The sequence below is a fragment of the Gymnodraco acuticeps genome, unplaced genomic scaffold (genome assembly GCF_902827175.1).
Source record: "Gymnodraco acuticeps unplaced genomic scaffold, fGymAcu1.1, whole genome shotgun sequence".
Classification (NCBI taxonomy): domain Eukaryota; kingdom Metazoa; phylum Chordata; class Actinopteri; order Perciformes; family Bathydraconidae; genus Gymnodraco; species Gymnodraco acuticeps.
This window is the reverse complement of record NW_022992357.1, coordinates 324,999-344,066: the sequence shown is the minus strand read 5'-3', so window position 1 is coordinate 344,066 and position 19,068 is coordinate 324,999. Positions and strand designations below refer to the sequence as shown.

Here is a 19,068-nt window from a genome sequence, read left to right as displayed (position 1 = left end):
CTCTTTACTTTTACAAATAATATTAGCCTTTGACAATAATTACAGAGTAGCATTATGGGTAAGGTTGTCCTCGTGTTTTGGTGTAAAAAGGAGAGTTCATTTTTATTGATGTGTTTGCTAGACGAAACAAAAATAATCATGACACCTGCTCCTCTGATATAAGTGGTTAATAGACTGGTTTAAGTTCACTTCGGTAGCATTTTATTCATTTGATTTTCCAAAACTAGCTTTTTATAATTCTTTTTTTTTTCCACGGGGAGTACAAGAAGATTTACACTTGAACATAAAACATCCAAGAAGAAAAAAAATGAGCAAACAAAGAGAATTTATAATCATCATTTATAGTTCATGGTCACTTTTCCTCAAACTCATTCCAAGTACAGGTCTCCGGAAAGCAGAATCGACTGACAGAATGACAGAACAAACACAGAACAGTTGAAATGGAGACTTCTTTTTGAGCTATTCTCCTCTGGTTTTGCATCAGCCCAAGCACACATTAGACAATCTTATAATACCACTTGGAAACACACACAGCAAGTTAATTTATTTGAATAATTGTCATCATCTCCACTCAAATGCTTGCTCTTCATTCTTGCTTCTTTAAGTCAGGATTGAGGAGGAAGGCAGTGATTCTACCGGTTTCCTTAAAGAGAGCCACACAAGTTGTCATGCCACGCCTCTCCGCATATCCACGCCTTGTGCAGTTTTTGGGAACGGTTAGGCTACTACTGGTCTGGGATCATCTATCTCAGGTTGGCATTTGTATAAAAACTATATAGGAACACATGTAAAAACAGGGCAGAATCAAATCATTTTCAAACGGAAAATAAATGCAGATGTCTTAATAAAATCTTCTATGTCTAGCAACACTAAATAACACTTATGTCTTCTTTTTGTGCTTTTTTTTTCTTTTATTCCAAAATGGTTGAGGAGCAGTTATAGTTTGCATCATCTATACAACAGGCTATAAAACACCACTTTGTCACAGTCCAGAAAGCACATATAGATGTGTTGTACTGTATATAAACATATGTACTGTAATAAGATAATTTTGCGTGCATGGCTCCCAAATCATCACTTTAGAGACATCCCCCTGATTCTGGGGAAACTCTCTCCTTTGATTTCTCACTGGCACAATGAAAATATTCTTCTTTTCAAACATAGTCTTTCAGGAGAAACTGTCCTCCATTCTCAGCTTCGCACTGCGGCAGCTCCGTCATCCAGGTATTAGTCTTAGCCGGCCTTCACTGCCTCTTCAGTGAGTGCTTTGGCTGATTCCCCGCACGTCATTTGTGGATGTTTTGTCTCTCTGATGTCACTGTTACCTGTTTTTTTTTTCTTCTCCTCATCCATAGTAAATGTTTGGCGTATTTATGTATGTAGTATAAGCTTTGTGTCATTTTCTCTAGAAAAAAGTCTCAATAACACAAACACAGGCAATGTAAATGAAAACATTGAGTTTGTCGCAATGAATCTGCCTTTGCAAAGTGCATCAGCTCCTCTGTTTACCAGAAACAAGGGAGTTGGATCACCGTCCTGGCCAAGAAACACAGATGGGTTAATGTTGTTTTGTTGTCGTGTTAGATATGTATTCAGTTCAGTTTCAACTGGTCGCCAGAGACATTTTTCCAACAGTCTCTTTCTGGACAGTAAATCTTTTCTCTCTCGAGTGCTTGTGTCTAAAGAATGTTTTTTTTTTCATACTTTTTCAGAGCATTGTCTTATAGGAAAAAAAATGACTAAATAATGTTCATCTTTGTTATTATACTGTACACATGTTGATGTCCTGATTTGTCTTTTCTTTAAATGTTTAAGTTGGTCCGTCAGAGACCAAAGCTTTGACAATCACACGTAGTACTCCTTGTCCTTATTCTTCTTACTCTTGTTTGAGGTTTTTGCGGTGTTCACTGGTTTCTCTTTGACCACGGTGCCGTTGGACTGCGCCGAGTTGCTGATGTAGTTGCGACTCTCGTCCACGTGGTACGAACCTTCGTCTCTGTTCCGGTATTTGTACATGGCGTAGAGCAGGATGAGGATGCATAGCGCTGCTGCTGCTACGATGCCCACCACCATGCCCGTCGTGCTGCTGGACTCCCGGAAGACCTCCTGCGTGCCGGGGTAGCCCTTCAGTCCAGGGCCGGTGGGATTGGCTGCAAAATAGACAGAGGTATGATTACCACAAATGTACTGCGATCACTAGCTTTTTACATTTGTTCATCATTACAACTACTATACTGGATTTATGCGAGTGAGCGTGTGCATTTCTTCTCTGTGTGTGTGGATCAATATCCCAGTTTATTGTTGAATGAGAGTGCAGACATCATGCCTCAAGGTTGCTGAAGATAAAAGTAGATGTTACCTAATAGGATTAGCTTCCCTGCTTAATAGAAGAGCATGCAGTAACACAGTGAAGCGACAACAAACAAAGTATAAGCTGAATCTTAAGGCTTTTTAACCAGCAAGCTAAAATCTGAGAAAATTAACACAAATGAAAAGACACGCAAACAACCCAAAGTTCCCTTTTTCATAAAACACTTATTTTACATCCTTTGACAATCAGAAAAACTACTTTAGACTTTCAATTAAAATGCCACCCATTCATTCCTTGCAGCACACTGAATAACTTAAAAGTGTCTTTCCAATAAATGTGGGAGCTGGAAATGTTTGTAGACTTTGACTGAAGTATACACCATATTATCTGTCTAATCTACTGCTCATCAGTGTTTTGATAGTTGTCATTTAACTTAAATGAAAGATGAGTTACAGAAGGATAAAGAGATTTGCGTAATTCAGAAGAATCTGACGATAAACGTATATGTTAATATCTACAGAATCATAGTTAAGCTCTCAGATCATTACATGTTTTATAGCACGGTGGTGAATGAACAGAGTACATTTCCAACATTTACTACTGTCTCTCAAAGCAGCACAACTGTTTTATTGTGCAACTAAATCTCCCAGATAGAAACAACTCTTTAATTGACTCAGCAGATTCTGCCAAAGGCTGTACCCACTTCTGTTCTGAAATGGTGCCATTCAACGGGGCATATTCTGCAAACACGTCAGCCCCCTGGTATCACTCTGTCCCCCCGGCACATCTCTCTGTGTGTTTCTGCACCAGTCATCATTTCTGCTTAAGCCCCCTTTGTTGCGTTTTGTGAAATTTAAACACTCAACGCTAACATTTGGATATGTAAGCACTCTGGTTCCCGTGGATTTGGGCAAAAATAAAACTCTTTGAGGGATTACAGCTGGGTTCAGTTATGTTGACATAAAGATGTATGCATTTACACTGGACAAACTAACAATAACATCTGGCACGTAAAGAGCTGTAGGGCTGCATTGTTTGTCCACTGATGACAGTGTGAAGGTATTCAGAGAGCTATACAGTGTTGCACTCTGCCGCTGCTCCTTGCCCTCGGCCCCAGAGTGATGAAACACTCTTGTGGAGAGGATATAGCGAAACAGCGAGAATCCTGCACTCTGAAGCAATATGGACCATTTTGTTCTGTGTATGACTTTTACTATTGTTTAGCATGCTGTGAGAATTGATTTATCACATTTATTTGTATCTCACAGGTATTTCTAAGCTATGTTATTAAATACAATCTGAATGGTTAGCATATTATTTTGAAGGTTAAATGCACGAAAAAAAGTAGAAAGTGTTAGCAAGGTAAAAGTGTATACAGTATCGTATACAGTATATTTAGCACCTGGATGATAAAGGTGATATTTATGTTTGATATGGTATATCTTGAACACCTTTTCATAGTTTGACTACAGTTCATAGTAAGTGTATGTGAGCGAGAAAGACTGCTTTATTAGCTAGATGCACACAATCTTGTTATTATGTAAAAAAAAGTTTTACCATCTTGAATATTTCCAATATTATAGGAGCATTATAATGCTATATTCTGTCAGGATATTGAAATATGGCATGTTTTTCTCTTTGTTCCTATTAGTTCACAGTGTGTTCATGGAGGAACAGCGCAGGGTTTGTTCTACAATATAAAGCTCTTCTGAAGAGTTTGACAGAAGCATACAGAAGAGCACATTTCATGAACACTCATTATAAATTGAAACAATATGGGTATAAGATCTCATGATCAAAACGTATGAGCATATACATTAATGGTTATAAGAATATTCATCTGGATTTTTGTGAATATTTATTTGAAACAAAATACACAACTAATTAGATTTTTTATCTAAAATGACAGGTGTCAACATTTGCCTTATAATTGCTTTTGATGTTTACCACAATGGATTTGACATGCGCCGCCCCTCGTGTCCCATTTGGCTGTTCAATTTTTCTCTACCTCACTATACTCCTTTTTTCAAGAGCATTTTGGTTTTAAAAAATAATTGCATTCTTCAGCTTTGATAGTGAACCAGCTTTAAAAAGACATTTAAAAAGAAAAGTACAACGACAATGCTTCTTCATTATTTCCACCCTTTGATCTCGGCCAGTCAAAGTGATATTTTCACAAGAATAACTTTGCTCCTAAGCTAGAAGAAGTGTCCACAGTGGAGAGCAACTCTCTATCCATCGTATATATCAAAAGGGAAAGACATGGACAAATAAATGTTGCTGCTATTGAAGTTTATCATAATCACCTTGTCTCATCTTATCAAATCCTTATTCGAGGACAGCCTCACTTCTCTGGGCGTGAACCAAAAGGGATTTTATTTCCTCATTGTATAAACAGGTTGTTTCTTGCTGATCCGTGAAGGACAGGAAGAATTAATAAGATGACACAGCACAATCCATGCTAGAGACTACTTTTGTACTAATTTCTCAATGTCAGATAAGCCCAATAAAAATCTAAGATAGTTCTTTGGGGTTCCTCAGTGTGAGTGTGTCCGTCCTTTAAAAAACTGTAAATTCAACTAGCGAACGCGATTCTATTCTAAAAGACCCTGCTAGTGATTTGCACATTCTGCAATTCAAGTTTTAAAATGTTGGATCTATTTCTAGGGATTTTTCACTTTTACTGAATTCTTTGCAACCGGGTAATGTAAGAAAACGTTTGGAACCCCTTTACATTAGTATCATAATGACCAAAAATACTTATTTGAATGCACCACTTCTATTTCCCCCTTATTGTTGTTACTAATTGTATTATCCAGTATTTACACAATAATCAACGTTATAATGAGAGAATGCTGCACGTTTGCCATCCTCTCCAGCAGTGAATAGGGAAGATATTGCCCATTAGTCTGCCCACTTCCTATTCTGAAAACTGTCCAAGTTATAACACAGTGCTCTAATGTCTCTGATCGCTCTCCTGACTCTTCTTCTCCCTTGAGTCTCATTCAGTGTTGATGGCTTCAGAGATAAACTACTATTTTGATTGCATTCATTTCTCTTTTTGAGGGACATCTTGAAGCTCATCGTTTGCAAATGGTGTGCATTAGCTAATGATCCACACAAATGACACTTTTGTCTATCTTAGGTAGATCTTGATCATGATATACCTGGCAGCCATGAATAAGTGTCAACTGTAAAGGGCAAACGTTTTATTAGCTGTCGGCCCTGAGAAGAGATGCTGCTGCCGTTCATTGACATGTTTTCCACCATGGTTAGACTGATCAACGGCACAAGTATGCTTCCAATGCCAGCAGACATTCAAGGGCAAGCGGAGAGCACCACTGGTGGATTGAGTGTGACTGAGCGTTGCAACAGATTAGCTCTGCTTGTGACAAGCCCACGTATCCTTGCAGACAGGTGTGAAGAATGCTCTCGCCTGGTAGGCAAAAGTCTCTGGTTGACATGGCTTTTTCCCAACAAGCCATTGTGCGAGCATTATGGTGAGTTTTTTTTATATTTTAAATGTCTCCTTTGTTCAGGGTCAAAAAGTTGAAAGTGTAGATAACATAGCATGTTGATGGAAGAGAGAGCTCTCGATGTGGCACTTGTGGGTTGTATATGAGACCATGGCTGGCTCCTACAGCAAGGTGAGAGAGTTGGAGGAGTTCAGGCAGCTTCGGCCTGCTATATCAGGAATGAGTCATGCGACAGCAGTACCATGGTGCACTGTGTTTCCTCCTGTGATCTAACACCTCTAGCTCTGAGCTTTGTTATTTCCTCTTGCATGGATCTGTTGATTGGCTCCCCACAGGCTGCATTCACGCAGACTTTGGTAGTCATTTGGAGACCCTAATTCAACAGTCCTCAGTTTTTATTTCACTACTGGAAAAGTGAAACAAGAGAGTTAAATAAGTAGCCTATTTGATTATGTCAGTCAGTTTTGCATTTGACACAGAAATACTTTCGCCAAAGTTCTGATACTTACTGCAAAATGTAGTTTCATAACTAAACAAAGATATGAAGTGACCACTACTTAAAGGATTAACACCGCATTTAGCACAGTGCTGAAAGAGCCATGTTTGGTCCAAAGAGATTAACATTCAGCTCATTAGCTTTCATTTAGTCTCAGTAGCGTCAATCATAATAGCCACCTGATGGCACATGGGGATCTTCTCTATTCCCTTAGATTAACTGATACACCTGCTGATGCGGCTCATTTGTCGCCCATGAGTCTGGCAGTGCACCCTGCCCCGCTTGGACTCGAGGTGGGTTCAGGCAAAGTAATGTGGCCTTCGAGAAAACCTCATAAGACCTCAGTCAAATTGCATCTGCCTGTCTGTTCATTAGCACTCCATCACCTCAGAATGAAGGCACATAAACTGAGAAAGAAATAGCGCCTGAAACAAGTGTTTAAAATGATGGCTGCTCTTATACGCTCTACTCGAGCGTACCCAAGGGTAAAATTAGACATGGGGAAAATGACCTTTAAGTGGCACCTAGCTTCATGGCAGCATAGCGGGGGTGTAGTTGAGAAGCGATACAGGTAAGCTCAGGGGGGTTCACTTTTGAAGGTTTGCAGTTGTGTAAAATCTGCCAGAATAACTTTCTCCTCTCCTTCTCATCTCAGTGACACCTAAATGACAGTATAACATGCCGGCCATCATTCAAACCTTTATTTAGACAGATAGGTCCCTTGCGATCACGGATCTCTTTTACAAGATTATCATAAAGTCCTTGCTGTTTTATTCACAAGGACAACAGTTAATGTTCCAGTCATTAAGTCACAAATCATTGGCTTTTATCAAGCCTTGCTGAGATTTATCTCAAAGCGATGAGCAAGAAAAAATGTAAATAAAGAGGCATTTATTTACCTATCTATGACCCTGATCTGTAAATGTTTGTGAAGAATTTAAAAAAGCCTGGCCAGGAATTCCATCTGCCATACTGAACAGTACAGCGACATGCACACTGAAATTGGCTTGGCTTCAATGTTCTGGTACTGCAGGGTTGATTTGGTAGCATACTTTCTTCTAATTCTACCTGGATTCTTCAGTATGGACACACAAGCTCACTTTTTGGAGATATTAGCGCTGGTGCAATGCAACTTGTCCTTTAAAAGCCTGTGAAATGCCTGATGTGATTTCCCTTCTCTTTGCCTGACTTATTCTGCCTGGTGCTTCCAAGGAGAGGAATGGGATCAGGGATCCCACTGTCAGGCGGGATTTAAATAAATGGTCCTCTTCAAAGTCTATTTTTCCTCATTTGTCTCCAGCAAGAGGGTTCATTTGTTTGGTAATTTGTAACATGGTGAGCAGGTTGAAGGGGCCACGGATGAAGGAAATCCTGAAGAGTGGAGTCGGTTGAGGTTACTTCAGGTGTGAGTGAGGCTTGTTGAGGGGTAATGGAGCAACCAGGACTACTTAGGATATATTGAATAGAGTAGACAGACCACGTTTGAACTTGTATTAACTGGACGTAGTTGTGATGGGTGTGAATGGTTTTTTAAAGTACTCATGGAGGAAGCCTTTTCGTGAATAGATGACAACGATGCGTATCAGTCAATTAAGAAAATACAGTACATTTTGGTAAGACGGTAGTGAAAGAAGATTTTGTGTGAAGTTGGTACTCTGCTACCCGCAACAGTGTATAAACATGTGCATCTTGTAGAGCTGAAGAAGGTGTGGCTGTGTGATCCCTTTAGAGCGACCCCAGGCTTAGTTGCCATGCTGACTGACACGTTGCTGTTATTCACCCAGATTACTGTTATACCATCTTCTTACTTCACATATCCAAACATAATCACAAGCTGTCAGAGCTGTCATATAGTCGGGGATCAGTCCGCAGACAGGTCACTGTATCAGCCGCAGCAGAGCCAAAACACTTATTAAATCCCTCTTCCTTCTTTAATTATCTGAGTGTCCTCGAGAAGTGATGCAAGTCATCCTGTACTTGTGACATGCTGGCAGCGGGCCGGATGACAGCGTGCACGTGTGAGCCTGAAGTGGCTCTGCTCACGCTGATGGTGGAGGATGATGAACAGAGCGCTGAGCGAGCATGTAGTGAGGTCCAAGTGTGAATTATTAAAAGGTGTCTGAATCATCTCGGTAAAAGGTATGGTACAGTTCAAGCCTTTGCCCAGGGGGACTCCACTTAAAGAGCTAAGCTTACTCGGCTTGAACATCACATGTCTGGAGTTTGCCTCTTTATTAGATTCTCTTAGAGTCGGGTTACTCTTAGGCTCTTCATTTATGATATGCACAGTGGGCCGATAGCTACAGAGGGGTTTTCCATTGCATCATCTGAAAGTCTTCTGGAGAAGATAATCAGATCTAAACTACAGACTCACAGTGGGTGTTATTCAAACATTCTGACACAAACTGTTCTGTGAAGTGTGACCATGACTTTACTAAAGACCACTTTGAATGTTCATAGCAAAACACTGCCCAACAGCATATGAGAAGTCTTTTCTCGCTTTGAAAGACACAATAAGGGCTCAGAGGTCTTTCACACTGTTGCTAGATGGACAAAGTCAATTATGAGAAATACAACATTTAAAAGCATCATTATAAGCTGGTCAGCTGTGAGTCATTGGGTTATATATCCCACACCAAGGTTACTATACCATTAACACAAGTGACCTTTGGCTGGGCTTCCTTTCTTTTCTTTGCAAAGCAAAGTCTTTCATGCCCTACTGAGACATACAAACAGACACATAGTGTTAGCATCAATGTCAGCACATCTGAAAGATGGTGCGGTATAATAATAATTGAAAATATAAATATGGGGGGGATCAGAAAAGAGAAAAACTGACAGTAAGTGTGAAATCCTGTTTTCTCTCAGAACACACTTCATTTAAAATAGAATATAGGAAGAGACTCGGACGACATAATCCTCCCTGAAAGAGTGCAGGAAAACAAAAAAGGCAGAATTCCATAAGATTGGCAACGCATGCAATAATGACAGCAATGCGTTTGTTATTAGAGTTTGTTAAAGCATGTGTGTAGCTTGAAGGTCACCAGTGCTGTTTGAAGGACATGAGCTAAGATCAGGTTGAAATGGCATCCAGTCCTTAGCGGGCTCTTTTCATTCGTAAAACCAATCTCTGCTACAGCGTAGGTCGGCATACAAGAAGCATGCGACTGTGTTCAGCATAGAAAGGACTGAACCCACACAGAGTTCCAGCTGGGTATGATTGAATAACCTATTAAATATGGGCAGTGACCTCTTAAGCCAACACAGAGCTCTTAATGTTTCATTAATCTCACAGCTTCTTTTAAAACAATGGTTTACTCTAATTTGTCCTCATTCCTGGCCGGGTGCACTTCAGCCATTGCCATTGGGTTAAAGGGAGTATTCATTTGCCGTTTGATTTATTGGTTTACTCAATGTATTGTTTCCCCACCCATACATTACATCTAATAAAACAAATGTAAAACACATTAGTAGCTGCTACGTATTTTTCTCAACAGAATGCTCGAGGAGAGGAAAAGACGAGAGCACATAGAGCGAGGAGGAAACTAGAGATGATTAACCTTAACCTGCCTATGGGCACTCAGCAGTGAAGGGCTACTGGAGCTGAGAATAAAAGCACTGAGAGATTATTTGTGAAAGGTAGAAGGGTCCATACACCAAAGCTCTCACTGAGGCTGCTGGTGTGCATCATGTATTTGACAAAAAGCTCATTTCTATCATACAAATCACGTTTCACACGACTGCATGTTTCATAATTAATGACGGTGGTGTAGTTCAAAAGGTGTAAACATGCTTAAGATAAACAGCTGGCTGATGCAGTATATATCATGATAGGATATCAATCTTATTATTTGCTCTCTGCCGTGAGAAGAAAGACGAAATAGTGGGTCGAGAAACAATGTGTACTCTGAAATCAAAAGCAAGAGAAACTTTCAGATGCTTTCCTTCATCATTATTTCCGCATGATGCATACTGGTGTTTGTTCTAAAGTGACAGTTATATAAGGATTATTTTGGCAAGGTAGGTATAATGCTATGTATTACACCAACTATGGACGCTCAGAATACAACATGTTGTTACAATAACTATCATATCCTTGTCACCATACTGCACGTTTTCTACAGTATAAGAATCTAGAAATATATCAGATCTGGGAGCTGAAGTTAGATTATTTAAAAATAAAATGGAGGACTAGCAGTAAGAACACTCAAGAGCAACACCAACTGATGAGGAACAAAGGCAGTTGCGGGGTGTAACCTTGGATAATGGTCACAGTGCAGCAGCTGCCCTTCATCAACGTCCTGCATGACGCCACTGAAATGAAGCATGCAGGTAAGAGACATCCGTTCCCTGTGACCCCATGCCGCTCGCCAAACAACCTGTTCCATTAACTTTCCCCATGAAAACCGAGGTTGGTACTTGAAAATCAGCGCCAAACGCCATTTCCAGCGACTGTTTATCAGGCTATTTTCACACAACTGAGTGATTTTCTCTGGATGATTGGCCAACACTTCATCCTGGCCTTTAGATGAACAATCTTTTTTTTTTTGTTGTAGAAAATGCGGGACTACTTTAAGCTAAATGTCAGGATTTATAAAGTATTTTCATAACACCAGATCTGCCCTTAAAGGCACCGGTACATATAGTTCATTATGCAGCATATTTGCATATCTCTTGTCTGTCAAAGAAGGTGAGGTGGAAGCAATTTTTCATGGAGCATTTCAATTTTCACAATAGACATCACAAAGATAGATGCTTGTAATCATAGTGGCAGTGATTTTCAGCTGTCACAGCCCTGCTGCTTAGCACATGCACAGTCCCCGATCCAACCCCATTACAGATCAGATGTGTTGCAGCATCGAGGGTCTGTGTATTCCTCAGTGGTTTCCTGAACCAGGGGGGAGATTCAATTTGCTGCAGTATGATCTAATCTGAGTCTTGCTAGGTGATAAGCTTTGCTGGTACCACTGGCTTTCTATGGTTTCCGGAGGTAAAAGAAAAACAGCATGGCAATAAGCAAGTTTACCCGATTGACGTCACTCAACAGCTGTTGGACTCCAGATGACACACAGGATGACCTTGGGCTAAGAAAGCTCACATAATAGTCTGCTTCAGAGCTCACCTCTTGGGATGCACCCACAATATCCTACTGATGTGCTGTTAAACCCAAACACATGGTTGAGAGAAAGATATATGAAGAGTGGGTGCATCTCACTTTCTCAGACACAACACACTGTCGAGGCTCTGCTTGAAAAATTATATATTATTAGTGTCATTAAAAGGAGTTGGCTGAACAGTAATATGATAGAGTGGTCCCTTATCAGTGACAGTGGATCCACTTCTTTATGCACAGCAACCCCGTCTGAGATGTGGCGAGTGCTTGGCAGAGCGTGTGAATCCTTCTGAATGTAGATATTAATCAGGATACGGTGTTAGACAGCTGCCACCCTGGGAGCCCACAGCTCTGGTGTCAAATCCCCTTCGGTGATCACAGAAGGAGAGGGATACTCTGCTTGGGAAGTGTGCGTCCCTGAGCATCGCACAGTTCGCGACTGATGTTTTGGCAGATGCCCTTGTCAAAAAATATCATAATGCAAGCTGTTGGTGTGAATTAGTACGCAGACCAATCTCCTGTGTATGGTGTTTGACAGAGGTAGCAGATGTACATTGGAAGTACCTATTGTGATACTGCCCAATGGGAATATCACTCTAACGTGCAGTATGAGCGTTAGAGGAATACATAGGGATAGAGTAACTGTAGAGTCGAGTTCTCTTGCCAGTGGAAGGCCAGAGGAACAGGAAGAGACACAGACTAGAAAGTTGATAGTCTTTGCTGAGGGGCAGACATTAATTTAGTGCAGGTTTTATGACCACATACTGATCGATAGCGCATCTAGATGGAGTGGAGGGCCTTGGGTCTTGACTTAATTGTTCTCTGTGCGTCTCATCACTTCCGAATGCATTTGAAAATCCTTCTATTCAAATGCGAGAGCAAGGGTTAGACTTAATTGCCTTCCTTGTGTGGCAAGGTAAGAGATTAAAAGTTTGGCGGCATTGCAGAGAACAAACAGTATAACAACAGTAATTTGTCAGAATAAAACTGAAAACAACAAAGAAGTGCTTTGTTTGGTTTCAACATATTGGGGCTCTTGAACACAGTAAGAACTAAAAATCAAATTCATTCTGTTTGCTTCATGAAGACAAACACCTCATATGTGATATATGTGCTGCAATCTTAAACTTCAAGGGAAGTCCCCTGCAGTTAACGTGAACTATTGTACAACAGAAACAATAGGAGATATAACTTGATTAACAACAGAGGAGACCATTCACACACTTTTGTAAAAATCAGCCTTCACCCACTCCTCTCTCGGTTAACTCTCCGTGATATTGTGTGTCGGAGTCACGTGGGTCTAATAATTAGAAGTTTGTGTTGTTCTGAGAACTCTTCAGTATGCACTTAAGCAATGCCATGAGGTTAAGACAGCAAAATAAGTGCACAATATAAAAATGTGGTAATAACAACTGCTTTGACACACGCAAAACACCTTAAGCCGTGTTGACTTTAAGTTATGCATACAATTCTCAAAGACAGAGTTGCTCTGAAAAGCTACTTGTGTTGAGTAAAATGACAATGAGTGGTAGGTAGCCAAATAATCCATTAAAAACCAGAAGAGGAAGCCAATATCATGAAAACCATTAGTAGCTATTAACTGAAAGCAATTAATTACAGAAATAGCTCAAAGTTTTGGGAAATGTGTTTATTCTGTTTTATTTGTCCGTGAAGTAACCATGATTCTCGAACCAGATGCCACAATTAGCTTAGATTAGCAAACACATTAGAAACAGGGGGGAGCAGCCAGCCTGGCCTATTCCATGTTCACTAAATTATGTAAATAATTATTAAGTTAGGACGTGTTTAATTAGTGAACATATGTAAGCTGGTTATTTGATTTCTAGTCCTTATGTGAAGCTCAGCTAACTTAAATCAGCTAACTGCTGGCTGTAGCTTCATGTGTAGTCAACATACACTGAACAAAAATATAAATGCAACACTTTTGTTTTTGCTCCCATTTTTCATGAGATGAACTCAAAGATCTAAAACATTTTCTATATACACAAAATAACCATTTCTCTCAAATATTGTTCACAAATCTGAAAAAATCTGTGATAGTGAGCACTTCTCCTTTGCCGAGATAATCCATCCCACCTCACAGGTGTGGCATATCAAGATGCTGATTAGACAGCATGATTATTGCACAGGTGTGCCTTAGGCTGGCCACAATAAAAGGCCACTCTGCAACGTGCAGTTTTGCTTTATTGGGGGGGGTCTGGGGGGGTTCCGAAAACCAGTCAGTATCATGGTGTGACCACCATTTGAATCACGCAGTGCAACACATCTCCTTCGCATAGAGTTGATCAGGTTGTTGATTGTGGCCTGTGGAATGTTGGTCCACTCCTCTTCAATGGCTGTGTGAAGTTGCTGGATATTGGCAGGAACTGGAACACGCTGTCGTATACGCCGATCCAGAGCATCCCAAACATGCTCAATGGGTGACATGTCCGGTGAGTATGCTGGCCATGCAAGAACTTGGATGTTTTCAGCCTCCAGGAATTGTGTACAGATCCTTGCAACATGGGGCCGTGCATTATCATGCTGCAACATGAGGTGATGGTCGTGGATGAATGGCACAACAATGGGCCTCAGGATCTCGTCACGGTATCTCTGTGCATTCACAATGCCATCAATAAAATGCACCTGTGTTCGTCGTCCATAACATACGCCTGCCCATACCATAACCCCACCACCACCATGGGCCACTCGATTCACAACATTGTCATCAGAAAACCGCTCACCCACACGACGCCACACACGCTGTCTGCCGTCTGCCCTGAACAGTGAAAACTGGAATTCATCCGTGAAGAGAACACCTCTCCAACGTGCCAGACGCCATCGAATGTGAGCATTTGCCCACTCAAGTCGGTTACGACGACGAACCGGAGTCAGGTCGAGACCCCGATGAGGACGACGAGCATGCAGATGAGCTTCCCTGAGACAGTTTCTGACAGTTTGTGCAGAAATGCTTTGGTTATGCAAACCGATTGTTGCAGCAGCTGTACGAGTGGCTGGTCTCAGACGATCTTGGAGGTGAACATGCTGGATGTGGAGGTCCTGGGCTGGTGTGGTTACACGTGGTCTGCGGTTGTGAGGCCGGTTGGATGTACTGCCAAATTCTCTGAAACGCCTTTGGAGACGGCTTATGGTAGAGAAATGAACATTCAATTCAAGGGCAACAGCTCTGGTGGACATTCCTGCTGTCAGCACGCCAATTGCACGCTCCCTCAAAACTTGCGACATCTGTGGCATTGTGCTGTGTGATAAAACTGAACATTTTAGAGTGGCCTTTTATTGTGGCCAGCCTAAGGCACACCTGTGCAATAATCATGCTGTCTAATCAGCATCTTGATATGCCACACCTGTGAGGTGGGATGGATTATCTCGGCAAAGGAGAAATGCTCACTATCACAGATTTTTTCAGATTTGTGAACAATTTTTGAGAGAAATGGTTATTTTGTGTATATAGAAAATGTTTTAGATATTTGAGTTCATCTCATGAAAAATGGGAGCAAAAACAAAAATGTTGCATTTATATTTTTGTTCAGTGTATGTCAACTGATAGAGTATTTCCAAAAAGGTTTAAATATTGCTTTAAGCAATATGTAGTTAAATATTAACCTATCCGACCTTTCAGGTATAGATTGTGTATTGTAGCTTGAGGCAATCCAGATAAAAAAACAAACACTAAAAAACATTGCCTTTTACACGTTTTACTGCATTTATATTTTACATTCCTATACCCTGACATATGAGAACTGGTAAAACCATACTCTGTGGCAGGATAGAAGTTTCCAACCCAGAGCTAATGGATAGCCTCCAGCTTGTTGTATCGTGCAGACGTCGGTTGCAAAAGTAAGAACAACTCTGCCTCTGAGAAGTGTTCAAGCTCTGCCGGAAACTCCAATCTGCTCACTTGAACACTGTATGTAAATACTTCTTTGGTGCGGGTGGACTATGACACACATAGACACAGTGACACGCCCAGAGAGAAGTAGAATATAAAAAAAGATGACTAACCTAACCCACCTGAGCTCGGCTCACAGGGATCAATGTCCTCATCATCGCTTGGACACTCGGCGGATGCCACCAGCAAGTCGTCGGTTGTCTGAAAAGAGAGGCAGTAGAGTGGTGAGGGCATGAAATACATTGCTGCATCAATGGGGTCTGGGAGGTTAGGTTAAGGAGAGAGGGGCAGATGAGATGTGAATCCAGACAGCTACAGTGTTTGGCTGCTGAATTTATCTGTCAAAACGCTCACACTCTGCCGGTGGTGCTGGAGCAGCTGTTACTCTGCTTTCCACGCAACTCTATATCCTTAAAGAAATTAGATCTGATTATTGAGGAGCGGAGGGGGCTGAAGTGCACAGCACAATTGTACATCTTGCATGCTCAACTTGTGCTGCAGAGTGCGGCTTAGCAAAGTCCTTTAAATGATTGTTAAGAGCCATCACATCACACCTCTGCCATTTAGAGGACAAGCAGCCATGAAGAGATTTGAGAAACACAAAGTACAGAGCAGAAGACGTTTAATTCAATATTTGTTTTAATCTTTCAAGGTATTTCAGTATCTTTTTTTATAAAATGATAGAAAAATAAATACAAATTGTTGAATGTACACAGGTGCTTAATTATTCTGCTACCATGTCTACTCTAACAACACATTTTCAATGCACTCCCAAACACGATACATTTCCCCCTGTTGGAAAATGGTAACGGGCAAACAAAAGACCAGAAAAAAGTACACTGTAAAACATTATACTGCAATGTTCTTTTATAGTCTTGCTTCAGGCCATTGGATCAGCTCTGCATTAAAGGTCATTTCATTTAAGGCAAGGCAAGTTTATTTATATAGCACCTTTCAACACAAGGCAATTCAAAGTGCTTTACAAAAAACGAAAGACATTAAGAAAATGGCATTTAAGCATCGCAGCCTCTTCAGAGCCGGGTTAGATTTTGGGTTACGGAGCGCTGCTAAGCAGAATAACCTGCTGCTATATACATTTAGCCTTGCACCTCTACTTATCCCGTTTGTAAAATACTTTTTAAATCCTTAGACACATGCTTCAGCATATTTATTGTGCCACAACATTTAAAAATAAAAAAGGGGTGAGAAATGCATTAAAGCCAAAAAAATGATGGACTTGGGGTTTTATTCGATTTGCGCCATTATTTCACTGATGTTTGACTGGGCATCAAAACAAATCGGCAAGTTGGATTAGTATTGACTCATCTTAAGGAAATTAGAGGTGATGTCATTTTGCTTAACATCCATTTGGCTGCATATAATGCAATTGTATTGTGACGGTAACATCATTTCGACATTCTGAACACGGACCAACATCATCTTTACATAATAGACCTGGAAATGATAGATAAAAGCCATTAAGGGAGTTGTGGCGGAGGGCTGTTTTTGGTGCATCTGTGCTGAGGCCCGGGGAAGCCGTCCAAATGTATATTTAATTTGCTGTGCATGAGGCTGATATACAGTGTCGGCCATCCAGATGGCAAAACTGCCGGATCCTGGAGTGCCACATCCATCACTTCAGCCTTGTGATTTGTTTTTCCTGGCGGGAGATCTTGACACTCTGCACTCACTGGCTGAGGTACGGGAATCAAGTAATCAATACTGTCTCTCTTCCTCCCACCTTACCTCTCTCATTCTCTCTCCCTCTATCTCACACCCTTCGCTCTCTCTCCTTTGTACAATGTCTTTCAGATTTATTTGCAAGCAGAGAAGAGGAAGCAGTGTGATGTGGGTGTGTGAGATGTAGGTTAACTCCCTATAGAATAACCTGAGTGGAGCTATATGCATGCCCGTTCATATTTTTATGTTTCTGTCTCCTCATTCAGGTCAGAAGTGTGAGGCCTTCCACTCCATCACCACAGCTAAATGGAATTATTAATATGTAATTAATTCTTTACAGGATAATCTTTGATTTTATAATAACATGTACAGACATTAAATACAGTCTTTGGGGAAATTAAATTGAAATATAAAGCTATGATTCTTCTAGAGAAAATTGTTTATAGAAGGTCTGACCTTTAGAAATCTACATTATATGGACATACTGTAATAACTGTACGAAACTGGATAAATGTGTCACTGGACCATGATTGAGATTTTCAAATAAGTGACAGGGAACTATGATATATAGTTTCATAACAACGTAATACAATAATGTATTTCACCCTCCAAGGACAAAAGGCTGTTGTTGGCAGTTGTGCCTGAAAGCCACCTCCAGGTCCAATCCTTCTTTGATCTTATCAAAATATCAACCGTATGCTATACTTTTAAATGAATCTTGTGTGTGTAGTGGAGGTAAGCCTCTGAATCAACGCTAAAATGAATTCACATGTTACTGTGCGTCAGTCTGCCAGCAAGGATTAGCGTGTAGGTCAACATTTTGATGTGGTCATGACCTGGTTGAAATCCAATAACATTACCAATTCATGGTGTCCTCCTCCAACGCTTGGCTTCTTTCTCACCCGTGATAATTCAATATGGGCAATGTGTGGGGCTTACTATGTCATTTAGCCACTGTGATGAAAACTGAAAGGTAGCTTGGATGGGATTCCTAAAAAAGGACACTGAGATTTTTCCTAAAAGAGAAATATGTAGGGAATTTACAGTGGTTCAGTATGTATGTAGGTCTCCTGGCTACACAATGTTGTCAGACAGAAGGGTGTCGCCCTGACTATTGTCAGGCAATTATCATATGGATGTTTAGGGCTTGTAATTAACATGCTGCACTTCCCCTTCGGACTGCCCCCCCCACCCAACTTAGGACTGTAATGTGGATTGCCTTCCTTCCTGTGTCTCATCTGTATAAATGACATTGCTTTTCTGTGTAACGGGGTCAGATCCTGGTACTATCTACTAGTGCAGGACCTCTGTCCTTTCCAGCTGGAAATATGATTGATTCTGTTAAATGCTATAACTCTTTATTAAATAACACAACTGTGGTTTAAGCTTGTATATTTGTTCTTTTCTTACCAGAAGGTGATTAAGTGTGGAATTTCCAACACAAGAAATAACGCAGGATTTGCATTTGGCGATTTTTAGCAACATTTATAAAAACAGCATCCCTGATATGAATGGAACCTTTGTTTCTGAAGTCTTTCTAGAAATACAGTATGTTTTTAGCAGGGTTTATTGGCTCAGAGTCAAGTTTACTGATGCGTACTATAGCACCATGCCCACAGGAATGAACTCCAATAGATAAGCGAATAAACAAGATGTACCTGTAGTTCATTTTATGGAGGTACTTCGAAAATGCTAAAAGCAAAGGCTCGGGGCTTACTAAGCATCATTAATCTAGTGGTAAAGTGCCAAAGCCATGGTGACCCAAAAGCACAGCTCATTTATCTGCGAGAGAGAACACTCCTATGAGATGTACTGAGAAAACCTGCAGAGACAGTTGGGAGAATAAACCACACAATAATGGAGGAAAAATATACTGTAGAGAGAAACCTGCTTTTAGTGTTCATACAAAATGTATGAAAATGTTCATAGTTTCCAAGTACATTGTCATTTCAAATACTTTATCCGTCAGGGAAGTATTTTATATGCAAAAATAAATAAATCCTAGTAGACCTAGTCCAAGCAAAGTAAAGCTATGACTGACCTTGGCTCGTACACTGATTGAACCATCAAAGGGGAAGTGGA

The 19,068-nt window shown here is 40.6% G+C and overlaps 1 protein-coding gene across 35 annotated transcripts in view; it reads right to left on the bottom strand.

Moving 5' to 3' along the window:
• Positions 1 to 323: 323 nt before the first annotated feature.
• LOC117542190 (neurexin-1a) overlaps positions 324 to 19,068 on the bottom strand; it is a 301,076-nt gene continuing 282,331 nt past the window's right edge. For 24 of the 35 annotated variants that reach the window (XM_034209679.1, XM_034209677.1, XM_034209699.1 and 21 more), the window contains 2 exons: positions 15,420 to 15,507; positions 324 to 2,150 (listed from right to left, as the gene is read on the bottom strand). In XM_034209679.1, coding sequence (XP_034065570.1) covers positions 1,846 to 2,150; positions 15,420 to 15,507 — 393 coding nt within the window. In that variant the 3' untranslated portion in view covers positions 324 to 1,845. The remainder of the gene's footprint in view (positions 2,151 to 15,419; positions 15,508 to 19,068) is intronic. The other 11 variants (XM_034209680.1, XM_034209700.1, XM_034209686.1 and 8 more) reach the window with 1 other exon arrangement.